Raw genomic sequence first — 12,600 nt, forward strand, 5'->3', positions numbered from 1 at the left:
TGAGATAATACACGGTGGCTAGTATTTTTGTACACCTCTCTAGAAACACCGCCACCACCCAACACAACGGGCTGCTTCCCTTCCTGGAGATTACGGGGGATGGAAGAGAAGATCTATCCCAGGACAGATTTACAGCGTTCCCTTCTCCCTACACCCTCTAGCCCATCGTCCCCAATCGGGAAAGCGATGTTACAAGACCTGGTCCTCACACTCGGGAAGCCCACGCTGTAACTGAAGGGGCATGAATGGTACACACGCCGGAAAATGACTTCAAAAGCCTTACCCGGGTTCAAAATGGACAGCATCTGACAGTTCTCTTGGCAGAAGGGATGCCAGCCCCTCCTGCCCAGCTGTGCGCTCTGACAAAGTCCGGGGTCTACCTGGCACAACCTGCTCACTTCCCTAAGCCAGTCCCAGTTGAAGGAGAGGCTGGTCACCTGGGGAACGAGGGCAGGGGAGGGGAGGGGCACGCTCTGTGTTGGCAGTTGCCATGGTTTTGCTCCAAGTTCTGAGTGCCAACCTGCCCACTCCGTGAGACACTCAGATCCCAGAAGCAGTAGGTCAGAAGCCTGAGGGGGCTGAGGAGTGCTATCTCTGGAGCCCATCAGCACACCTGTTGAGATGGAAGCCTCAGAGGGGCAGGGGGGTGAAGGGGACCAGCCACTAGAGAAGGTGAAGTGGGGTTGGAGATGTGAGGGAGGGAGGAAAGGAGGGCCCTGGAGGGGCTGGTTTGGGAAGGCAGAGAGTATGAAATTCAAGGAAGGAGAGAAGAAAGAAAAAGGGTGAGGTACACGAGTGGGCAAGAGACTGAAAGAACAAGAGGTTAATTCATTCAGACAGATGTTTATCAAGGACATATATACCTGGCTAGATGATGGGAAGGTTCTCGGCAAGATGATTGTTGTTTATGAAGATACACAGGCTCGTGTGCGTGTGTGTGTGTGTGTGTGTATATGTATGTGTGCGCATGCGTTATGGTCTGTGAGGGTGGTTGCCTGATTTGTGTGGCATGTTTATGGAATTGATCAGCCAGAGTCCCCTCTCTCTCGGGTCTGGAGGAGCCTGTGTCCCGTTCCCTCTCTTTCTCCCTCCCTTTCCCTGGTCTCTCCCTTCAGAGTGGTCTGGGCCTGGATCTTCCTTGTGCCCCCTGAACACAGGCAGGAATTAATGCTCACTTTTCTGAGAGGCTTTTGAAAGGTCAGGTGTAAATCCCATGTCAGTCTAATCCTGTGCTCTGACTTCAAGTATTATTCCACAGTCACTTCGTCGTTATTAAGTTTCAGCTTTTTTTGCCCCAGCTTGCTGTCAGAAAGTTCCTTTTCATCATCACCATCACCGTCATACACTTTCTGAGTGCCCATTAGCCCATGGACCTGGGATTTAGGCACTCAATAAGTGCTGAATGAGTGAGTAAATGAATCCCTAATCATTCCCCCAAGGAGTTACTTAAACTTCTTGGTGCCGTTAGTGTTCTCATCTGTAACCAGGATTAATGATTTCTAGCCTCACAGAATCTGTGGGAGAATAAAATGAGTTAATGTGTATCAAGTGCTTTGCAAAGTTAGCTAGTATACTGTGCTATCATTATTATAAAAGAAATGGGTCGGGCGTTCTAGGTTTTCTAAACAGGGATTCTCAGAGATGGTTTTCTTTGCCCGGGGCTCACTCGCCTGAGTGCTGGCTCAAGGACGAGGTCACTGGGAAAACAGAGAAGGGCTTTGGCTGGCATCTGGACCAGTGGTTGCCCAGCACTGCCCCTCAGGAGCAGTAGCCCAAGCCCCCCAGCTGACTCCTGCCCCTGCCTTCTCCCAGGGGACAGATGCACCCTGCTCAGAGGGGAGCTCCAGCACCATCCCTGCCAGAGGCTCACTTGTGTGCCAGGCCAAGGGCCTGGGCCAGGACACCTTCAAAATTGTGAGTAAGGGGCCAGCCCAGGACCCTGCCCCCTGTTCCCCACAGGTCAGGAGACCTGGGTCAGAAATTGGCAAGCCTCAGACTCATAGTTCACGGCCCCACTTGACACACCCTTGGGAAGGAAGTGGGGTAAGAGGTTGACGGGAACCTCCTCAACACTTCCTGGGCCATAAGGGTTGCAGCTGGGCCAACCTGCTGGCTATGTGGGGCTGCCCAGCTGCCTCTCCTTTTTCCTGTGGCCCCTCACTTCACCTGTTGCCTCCTAAGTGTAAAGAATATCTAAGGCCGCTGAAGAAGTTCCTGCGAAAGTTGCACCTGCCCAGGGACCTTCCCCAGAAGAAGAAGCTAAAGTACATGAAGCAGAGCCTGGTGGTCCTAGGGGACCACATCAACACCTTTCTGCAGCACTACTGCCGAGCCTGGGAAATCAAGCACTGGAGGAAGTAGGGCAGCCTCCTTACCCTTACCGCTACACTCACTCCCGGGCCGACCCCTCTAGAATCAAGGTCACACCTTAGTGAAAATCTCCTAGTCCTTCATCTTAGTGTGAAAGAGTCAGGATCCTGGAGTGAGCATGGTGAAGGGGGATGGGGAGAACAGGGTCCGCTAGTGACTCAGGGCAGCACTGAGTAGACAAAGAACTCTCCTGACCCCGGGGAGAATGGCCTCTGATCGAATAACTGCTGTGTGGTGTGGGGGGCTCCTCACCGATACAGGGTATCCAAGGTCTGGCAAATCCCCGTAACTCCATGTCCCCAACCGAAAACTAAGGAGGCAGCATTTCCCCCTGGGTGGTCCTGGCCACAGGACAAATGCTGGAGGGAGAGGGGCTGTGCTCCGCCCCCCTCAGCCTTGGGCTTGGACTTCTCCCCTGCAGGATGCTCTGGCGATTTGTCTCCCTCTTCTCAGAACTGGAGGCGAAGCAGCTTCACAGGCTCTACAAGTATACCAAGAACAACCAGACGGACAAGTTCCCGGTGAGGTTCTGCCAGGGTCCAGCTGAGCGTTGGTTGATGTGTTCTTAACTTGTGACAGGAGGCCTGCAACTGAAGGGCAGCATGTGGAATCTTAATTCCCCAACCAGGGCTCAAACCGGCGCCCCCTGCAGTGAAAGCCTGGAATCCTAACCACGGGACCACTAGGGAAGTCCCTGAAGGGCCCTCTGATACAGCCAGCACCCCTCAGTCCCTTCCACACTCACTGCCTGAGGAAGACGCCACTGCCCCTGCGGTGGGCACAGAGTGCGGCTGAAGAGGGCAGAGACCCAGCTTCAAGTTCTAGGTATTTATTCATCCTCCACCCCCACACCCTGATGTGAACAGGGGCAAGTACATCCCTGGGGAGCCATGGGCAGGGATGATTGAGGCCAGGCAGAAAGGCACAGCCAGCTTGGGGAAGACTCTGGAGATTGTTGCAAAGGACAGAAAACAGAGGACAAATTCCTGGGCAGGGACTTCCCTGGTGGTCCAGTTGTTAAGACTCTAAGCTTTCCAATGCAGGGGGCGTGGTTCGATCCTTGGTCGGGGAACTAAGATCCCACATGCCATGAGGCCAAAAAATTAAATAAAAAAAAAAGTTCCTGGGCAGGCTTTGTCCAAAAACAGTGCTTCTCAAACATTTTGGTCTCGGGTCACTTCTACCCTCTTAAAAATCATTGGGAACCCCCCAAAACATGTATTCCTGTAGGTTACATCTATTGATATTTATTTGCCCTACTAGAAATTAAAGCTAAAGAAATAATTCAAAATATGTATTTACTAATTCATTTAAAAATAAAAACAAGGAGTCCATTATATATTAACATAATTTTTATGAGAGTTAACTATATTTTCCAAAACAAAAAAATTTGGAGAGAAGAGTGGCATTGTTTGACATTTTTGCAAATCTCTTTAGTGTCTGGCTTAATAGAAGACAGTTGGATTCTCATATCTGCTTCTGCTCAATCTCTTATGGTATAATGATTTGGTTAAAGTGCATGAAGAAAACCCAGCCTCACACAGATATATAGTTAAAAGAGAGGAGTATTTTATTAGTGTTTTCAGATAATTGTGGATATTTTTCTTTGATACCACACCAAAACTCAGAAAGTGGCAGTTACTTAATTGCAGTGTGGAATCTGAAACCATATTGATGAATGTTTTAAAATAGAATTTAAAAACATTTATTTAATTTTTCTTTTTTTTTTTTTGGCTGCGTCGGGTCGTCATTGTTGGGTGTTCGCTGCTATGCACGGGCTTTCTCTAGCTGCCGCGAGCGGGGGCTACTCTTCGTTGTGGTGCGAGGGCTTCTCACTGTAGTGGCTTCTCTTGTTTCAGAGCTCAGGCTCTAGGCGCGTGGGCTTCAGCACTTGTGGCACGTGGGCTCAGTAGTTGTGGCTCACGGGCTCTAGCGTGCAGGCTCAGTAGTTGTGGCACACAGGCTTAGTTGCTCCGGGGCACGTGGGATCTTCCCGGACCAGGGATCGAACCCGTGTCCCCTGCATTGGCAGGCGGATTCTTAACCACTGCGCCACCAGGGAAGTCCCAGAGTTTTTTTTTAAACCAGTTTTAGGTTTACAGAAAAATTGAGTATAAAGTATAGGGTTAGCCAAAAAGTTAGTTCGGCTTTTTCCATATAATGTTATGGAAAAACCCAAACCAACATTTTGGCCAACTCAATACAGAGTTGCCATATCCCACTCTTTTCTGTCTTCCTTATTATTAGCACCTTGCATTAGAGAGGTACATTTGTATCTTTGATCAGCCAATATTGATACACTATTAGCTAAAAAAATAATGTCCATAGTTTACATTAGGGTGCACTCTTTGTTTTGTACATTCTATAGGTTTTGACAAATGTACAATAACATGTATCCACCATTACAGTAGCAAACAGAATAATTTCATTGCCCTAAAAATCCCCTGTGCTCCACCTATTCATTCCTCCCTCCTTCTCCCAGACGCCTGGCAATCACTCATCTTTTTATTGTCTCCATAGTTTTTCCTTTTCTGGAATATCCATGTAGTTGGCATCATACAGTATGTAGCCTTTTCAGATTTGTATCAATGAACTTTTCACACTAGGGTACATTAGAATCCATTGGTTTCTCTCTTGCACTTTGAGTGGACCCCACTTTTCAGGGGGTCTGTGAGGTTAGAGTATTTCACAGAGCACACTTTGAGAACCACTGATCCGAAAGAATAATCACAGATTGGGCTTCCCTGGTGGCGCAGTGGTTGGGAATCTGCCTGCCAATGCAGGGGACACGGGTTCGAGCCCTGGTCTGGGAAGATCCCACATGCCGCGGAGCGACTAAGCCTGTGAGCCACAACTACTGAGCCTGAGCGTCTGGGTGTCTGGAGCCTGTGCTCCGCAACAGGAGAGGCCACGACCGTGAGAGGCCCGCGCACCGCGATGAAGAGTGGCCCCCGCTCACTGCAATTGGAGAAAGCCCTCGCACAGAAACGAAGACCCAACACAGCCAAAAATAAAAAATATATATAAATAAATTAAAAAAAAAAAAGATTCAAAAAAAAAAAAAGGATAATCACAGATAACAGTTTTTATGTACCAGGCACATTATGTTCCCTCATGTCATCTTCAGAAGTAACCCTAAGTGGTAATTAGAATTATTGTCCACAGTGTGTAAATGAAGGTGGTGAGGTAAAGTAACTTGACCCAAACCACAGGGCAAGTGGAAGGGAAGAATTGGATTCAAACATAATCTAGCTCAAAGGAAAGCCCTGCCCTGCCCTCACCCCACCCACTGCTCTAGCTGTGCAGTCTTAATCAAATCCTCTCTTTCTCTGGGTCTTTATTTCTACCTCTGAACATGAATGAGTGGATCGTTTCAGTGATTCCCCTTCTGAATATAAGGAGCTGCCGTTTTGGTGATTCTTGGATTTCAGCAGCCAGGAAAATTTCAAAAGATGTTTTCAGGCTCTCAATTTTAATTTTGCAAAGGACTTTAAAACAAGTACCACTGTTTCATTACAAACACATAAGACACTATACTCAAAAAGAGATGAAGGACATATCCCAACGGAAAGAGACACCCAAGAAGGGACAGTTGGCAGCCTGGTCTCAATGTCCCCATGCTCCCCATCTGTGGCCCTCCATCCTTCTGGCTACGCAGGTGTGAGGTGCAGTCAAAGCAGTTGCCTAACAAGGGCAGGGCTGGGGCTCTGGCACATGGGCCCCTCTCTTCTCCTCAACACTGTGGCCCCCTTGCAGGTAGCCTTCTACCCCTTGGACATCCCAGAGAGCTCCTTGCTGGCCAACAAGGAAGACAGTCTGCCCAATCTCTGCACTGCCTGGGGGCTGCACAGTCACCTCAGTGGCATGAAGGAGAGGCTGTCCAAGGTGCACGCCCCGGGCCACCAGGTCTCCCTGCTCAGGGAGCTGAGACCTAGGGGCCACAGCAGGAGAGGTAATGCCTGGAGAAGGGGCCTGTGTGTCCCGTGGAACACCTGACATAGTCTTCATCCCTCCTCCCCATCTTCTCTTCATCCCTGCATTTCTTTTATTTATTTATTTATTTATTTATTTATTTATTTATGTATTGGCCACACCACGCGGCATGTGGGATCTAGTTCCCAGACCAGGGGTCGAACCACGCCCCCTGCATTCACAGCACGGAGTCTTAACCACTAGACCACCAGGGAAGTCCCCATCCCTGCATTTCTTCTTTCTTTTTTTTTTTATAAATTTATTTATTTACACTTATTTATTTATTTATTGTTGGCTGTGTTGGGTCTTCGTTGCCGCGTGCGGACTTCTCATTGAGATGGCTTCTCTTGCTGAGGAGCACGGGCTCTAGGCATGCGGGCTTCAGTAGTTGTGGCACACGGGCTCAGTAGCTGTGACTCGTGGGCTCTAGGGAGCAGGCTCAGTAGTTGTGGCACACAGGCTTAGTTGCTCCACGGCATGTGGGATCTTCCCGGACTAGGGATTGAACCTGTGTCCCTTGCACTGGCAGGCGGATTCTTAACCATTGCGCCACCAGGGAAGTCCCATCCCTACATTTCTCTTTCTGTCCATTTTCCTTCCCCCTCTCCACTTTTTCTTTTCTCTTTTTCGCCCTTTCCCCACAGGTATGCTCATTATAGAAAGTTTGAAATGTACAGATAGTATAAAATAGAAGAGAGGAAAATCACCCAGACGCATTACTATTAACATTTAGGTGTGTTTCCTTCACTGTTCTGTTTCATCCCAACCCCCCAACCCAGAGGTCTCAGGAGACATGCTTTTTCAGTTAACATGTAAACAAAGCACTTTCCCATACAACCAGAAGCAGAGCAGAGATGTTTCTAGAGGCTAAGAGCAGGAACTCCCAGGAAGTGTCCAAGCAGCAGCAGAATGCCCCTTCTTAGCGTTGGGCAGCGTATGGGCGGAGGGAGGGGTTCATTCCACCAGGGAGGAGGCCATCCAGCCAGGTGGCCTGGGAACCGCCTTCCCAGCAGCCTTCGCCTCTGCAGTGACTGCGCGGCCTGGCTCTCTGGAGAGAGGGTGTGGGATTAGGGGACAGAGACTCTTCAGTGAGAGGGACCCCAGCCAAGGTTGGAACCTATGAAGGCCCCTCCTGTGCACTGAGGTGCGGAGAGGTGTTGGACCACCTACCTCTCACCTTTCTGGAACTGGCTTCTTGCTTAGCTCCTGGGGGAGAAAATGAAGGCAAATGGTCGCCTAGGACCGCAGAGCATGGTCCGAAACTGGACCCAGGTGTTCCTCTGAAGGCCGGGCTGGCTGGGGCAGCCCTCAGGGCGTCTTCACCAGTCACAGCTGGACCCAGTGGGAGGGCAGGATTGAGGATGGGTCAGGTACAGAGGGCCCAGGTCAGGCAGCTACCGAGACCCAGAACTCTCTCTGCCTGGGCTCTCTGGGGGCCCGTGGCCCCAGTGCCTATTGTTTAAATTGAGGAAGTAAAACATACAGTGGAATGAAGGCCAGTCCATCATTAAGATGATCTAGGCCAGGGACTTCCCTGGTGGCGCAGTGGTTAAGACTCTGCACTCCCAATGCAGGGGGCCCAGGTTCTATCCCTGGTCAGGGAACTAGATCCCACATGCGTGCCACAACTAAGAGTTCACATGCCGCAACTAAGGAGCCGGAGAGCCACAACTAAGGAGCCTGCCTGCCACAACTAAGACACGGTACACCAAATAAATAAAATTAATTAATTGATTTTAAAAAATGATCTAGGCCAAGCTGTCCATGAATCAGATGAGGGTAGTGAGGTGCAGGCTTTTGGGCCAGCGTCTCCCTGTACCAAGAGCTTTGTATCTCTCAATTTCACCCAAACCCTGCAGCATCCTGATGAGATGGGCATTATTATCCCCCTCCTACAAATGGGCAATCTCAGGATACAGGGTACAGGGTAGGTCTGGAGGAGGTAGGTTTGGGACAGGATTTAAAGAAAGGAATAAGGAGAGGGAGGGGGAAGGGGAAAGAGGTGGGAGGGACGCGTGCGTGGAGGTGAGGGGGCAGTGAGTAGACAGGCTGGGCTCAGGGGTGAATGGCCAAGCACACCGCAGAGGTGCAGGCTGGCGGGTAACAGGAAAAAGGCTTGGATGGTGGCATAAGAAATTGGGCTTGAAATTGTAATTCTTAAAATAACATTTTATGACAAACATAAGCATATCCTAGAAAATTAGATAATACAGATCAGCAAAAAATATAAACATTGTCATCCACAGTTAGCACTTTCCAGATGTTTTTTACGCATATAAATATCTGTATTAAACCAAAATGAGACCATGCCGTATATAGGATTTTGATTTGAACTTGCTTTTTTCAGTTAATTATAGAAACCTTCCATGTTAACATCTTCATTTCATCTTATTGTTGGATTAAATACTCCACTTTCAAATTTTCCCAGCAAAGATATCTTTTGCTCTGGTTTCCCAAACCATGTGTTTCACCTGGTTGTGTCTCTTAAGCCTCTTTTAACCTAACCAAGTCCCCTTTTTTACACCCTGGCCTGTTGAAGAGATCAGCCTATTCTACAGAATGTTCCAATTTCTGCTTTTTTCTTATTGCTTCCTTTTGGTATCTTTGAAGCTTGTTCCTCTATCCAGGAGCAGGATTGTAGGTCAAGAGTCTCGATGAATTCATGTTAAACATGTTTTTGGCTGGGATATGTTACAGACAAGGTTGTGTTTTTCACATTGTGTTACATGAGATAACACATACTACCTGGTAGAGCCACCATGACTAAGTGAATCACCAAGTCTATCGTGCAGTTAAAAGTGACCTGCATGGTGTTTCTTGGGCACCATGTTCATGAGTCAGTTCTTAAGGAAAAAGATGGCAACGGTGTTTGCAAACAACCCAGCAACAAAGTACTGGGAATTGGGTTGTGAAACTAGAGAGAGGAGTGGGAAGGAATCAGAGTCGGAAGCCAGAGGTCTAGTCCCAACTGTACCCCTAGCTTGGCTTAGGCTTTGAGCAGCAGCCCATTTCCTTACTCTGTGCCTGTGTGAGATCCCTCAACTGTAAATTGGAGGGATACCATCTCCCTACCCCACATTTCTGTGAGAAAAGAGTAAGGGACATAGGTTGGAAGCAAGATAAGATTTTGTTGTTCTTCCTTTGAGTCCCTACCATGCCCCCCACATGTTACAGACTGAGATTCTCTTACTATTCGTGATGTCATCAGCACTGTCTCTGACTTGCCCTTTTTCAGGTTCTTTAAGGAAACTTCCTCAAAAAACACAACTCAAGAGAAAGAGGATTAAGGAAGCCCCAGAAACTCCAGAGACCTGCCCAAAAGAATACCCAGCTGGGGCAGAGGGCCAGCTCGCCCTGGATCCCAGCACACTTGTACCTGAGGGCGTGGGGGACCAATGAGGGGAAAGAAGAAATTGTCTTTATCAAAAGGATGCTCAGGTCTTAATTATGTATAAATGGGGCAAGAAAATAAACATCCTTAATATAGTTTGACTTGGCTAAGGTGGTCAATGTGTCAAGGACCATCAGTCTGGGTGGAGATACATGTAAATAGACAATACAACGGGGTGACACAGGTGCCTGGGGAAGACCTCAGGGGAGGTAACACAGGCGCTGATGTGTGTTTGCCAGGGAAGAGCACGGGTGGGAGTGGAATGGGCCTGGGGTCAGAGAGTGATAAGTCTGGCGCCTGCCTAAATCATCTGCCCTTGATCTCGTGGGAAAGTTAGCAGGGGGACAGTGAGAAGGGAGTTGCCAGGAATGAGCTGGTGTGACTCAGTTATCAGGCAAAGTGCATGGAAGTGAGAGAGAGTAGAGGCAGGAGACCAAAGAAGTAACCATATTAATAGTCTTAGCTAGGAACTATACTCAATATTATGTAATAAGCTATAAGGGAAGAGAATCTGAAGAAGAATAGCATACATATGTATAACTGAACCACTGTGCTGTACACCTAAAACTAACACGATATTGTAAATCAACTACATTTCAATTGTTAAAAATATTTTTAAAAAGTCTTAGCTAGGATGTTGGTTCAAACCCGTGGTCCAAAATTGGCAGCCCATGTGCTGAATTCAGACCACTGATGTGTTTTGTTTGCCCTTTGTGGTCTACTTGTTTAAAACATTTTTATAAAAAAAAGTCAGTTGCCAATATTAACTTGGTACATTTCACATTAGAAACAACAGCAGTTTAAAAAACTGGCCACACTTGGACCTGTCTTCTCAAATGACCACACCTGGCTGGGGCTGAGACACACATGGGGCTTAGGTTTCACTGATAACTCTTTCCAGTTCACCACAGTCCCCACCCTCCCTGTTGCCTGACACACTGGCCTTCTTCACTTCCTATCACCTTTTGATCCTTTTAGCCTTTAGTATTTGTTACCCTTAGGGTATATACAAATGGAATGAAGCTGTGCATGAATGGGGGAGGAGTGAATTTGTGAGACTAAGGTAAAGTCGACAGTTTTTGGTGACAGAAGTGGGAGATGAGGAAGGAAGGGAAGGGGAGGAAGTGAAGGTGGTACATTGTTTCTAGCTAGAAAGGCCAGGTGGATGGAGGTCAATTCCAGGAGGAGAAGCCGGTCCAATTGTATTCCAAGAACACAGGAGAATCAGGACTCTGCTAGCAGCAGCAACATACAGTGCCCAGTATGGGCTGGAATGGATGGGACCAGAACAATGTGTGTGACCCTTTTTCCTTTCCTCCATTTGTACTCAGGAGTGAATATCATCAAAGATTTAAAATATTAAAATGAATATCAGTCTAGACTTGAAGACCAAGTACAGGGAAGCATACATAGGGAAGGAGGTGGCAGCCCCATCTGCTTCTTTGTTCCTGGTACCCATTGCCTCCCAGAAGCAAAATGAGAGGCTAAGGCAGGCACCTGGGATCGGCCTTACTGGGTGTTCCTGACAGTCCTGATGAAGCAGGGAGGATTTTATATGGGAAAAGAATCTGAAAAAGAATGGGTATATGCATATGTATAACTGAATCACTTTGCTGTACACCTGAAACAAACACAACATTGTAAATCAACTATACTCCAATATAAAATAAGAATTAAGTTAAAAAAAAAAAAGCAGGGAGGATTTGTGAGAGAAGGGCAAGCAGGCTGGAGGGTAACCCTGACGACTGGGGGCTCTCCAATTTTCTCTACTCCTAAGAGATTTCACGGACAAGTCCCAGGGAAAGGGCTGGCTGTTTGGGGAACGGATCTGAATAAGAAGGTGAACCTTGTGTGCGAGGCAGCACCGCCACCTAGAGGAACTATGGAACTCTACAGCCTTTTTCTTCCCGTGGAAAGAGATGGAGACCAGGAGGAAATGGGGGAGCTTCCTACCAGACTTGAGGACAATCAGGAGGCCTGAAAGCAAAATGGGCAACAGGTGAGGCTTGGTTTTGGCAGCCTCTTAACTCCTTCCTCAAATTCAGTAGGATCTCAGAATTCTAAAAAGGGAGATCACATGACATTGCTCTGCTCAAAACCCTCCAACAGCACAGAGGCTTTTTAGGGCAGTGAAAATACCCTATATGATTCTAGAATAGTGGATACATGCCATTATACATTTGTCCAGACCCATAGAATGTGCAACACCAAGAGTGAACCCTAATGTAAACTATGGACGCTGGGTGATTATGTTGTAGCAATGCAGGTTCATCAGTTGTAATCAATCTACCCCCTGATGGGGGATGTGGGTAATGGGAAAGGCTGTGCACGTGTGGGGATGGCAGTATACAGGAAATCTCTGTACCTCCTGCTCAATTTTTCTGTGAACCTAAAACTTCTCTGAAAATAATGTATTAAAACAAACAAACAAGCAAAACCTTCCAAAAGCTTTTTCCCTCATACAGGTTAAAAGCCAGTCTTTGCGAGGGCCTGCAAGGCCCTCGATGATCTATCCCTGTCCATTCTGTTGCCTCTCTGCCCTCATCCTTGCTTTTGTCATACCTGTCAAGCATACTCCTGCCTGAGGGCTTTTTCACTGGCCGTTTCCTCTGTCTGGGATGTTCTTTCCCAAGCAATTACAATAGTACCCAGCATGTAGCAGGCACTTAACACATTTGATGAATGAATGATTTAATGAAAAAATGAACCAAAATAAACCTTTTGCCCAAACACCACCTGGTTCAGAGGGGTTAAAAGAGGCCCAAGAGGAAAGGTTACTTCTCCAAGGTTGAGAAGGAAGTCAATGCCAGAAGTGGGACTAGAATTCAGACCTGATGACCCCAGGCCAGCACACATCCCACACACCA

At 47.7% G+C, this 12,600-nt stretch overlaps 1 protein-coding gene across 1 annotated transcript; it reads left to right on the plus strand.

Annotated features, from left to right (window-relative positions):
* The first annotated feature begins 555 nt into the window (after positions 1-555).
* CHCT1 (CHD1 helical C-terminal domain containing 1) lies at positions 556-9,741 on the plus strand. The gene is made up of 6 exons (XM_007190265.2): positions 556-672; positions 1,813-1,914; positions 2,182-2,357; positions 2,792-2,891; positions 6,127-6,322; positions 9,578-9,741. The coding sequence occupies exons 1-6, from the start codon at positions 622-624 to the stop codon at positions 9,739-9,741; spliced, it is 789 nt and encodes a 262-aa protein (XP_007190327.2). The 5' UTR covers positions 556-621.
* The last annotated feature ends 2,859 nt before the right edge of the window (positions 9,742-12,600 follow it).

The sequence above is a fragment of the Balaenoptera acutorostrata genome, chromosome 20 (genome assembly GCF_949987535.1).
Source record: "Balaenoptera acutorostrata chromosome 20, mBalAcu1.1, whole genome shotgun sequence".
NCBI classification, from domain to species: domain Eukaryota; kingdom Metazoa; phylum Chordata; class Mammalia; order Artiodactyla; family Balaenopteridae; genus Balaenoptera; species Balaenoptera acutorostrata.

Bases quoted from the DNA above. Each gene is read 5' to 3' on its own strand.
- CHCT1 (XM_007190265.2), top strand. From the start codon at position 622: ATGGAAGCCTCAGAGGGGCAGGGGGGTGAAGGGGACCAGCCACTAGAG. The intron at 2,892-6,126 runs GTGAGGTTCTGC...GCCCCCTTGCAG, and splicing joins ACCAGACGGACAAGTTCCCG to GTAGCCTTCTACCCCTTGGA. The intron at 6,323-9,577 runs GTAATGCCTGGA...GCCCTTTTTCAG, and splicing joins TAGGGGCCACAGCAGGAGAG to GTTCTTTAAGGAAACTTCCT.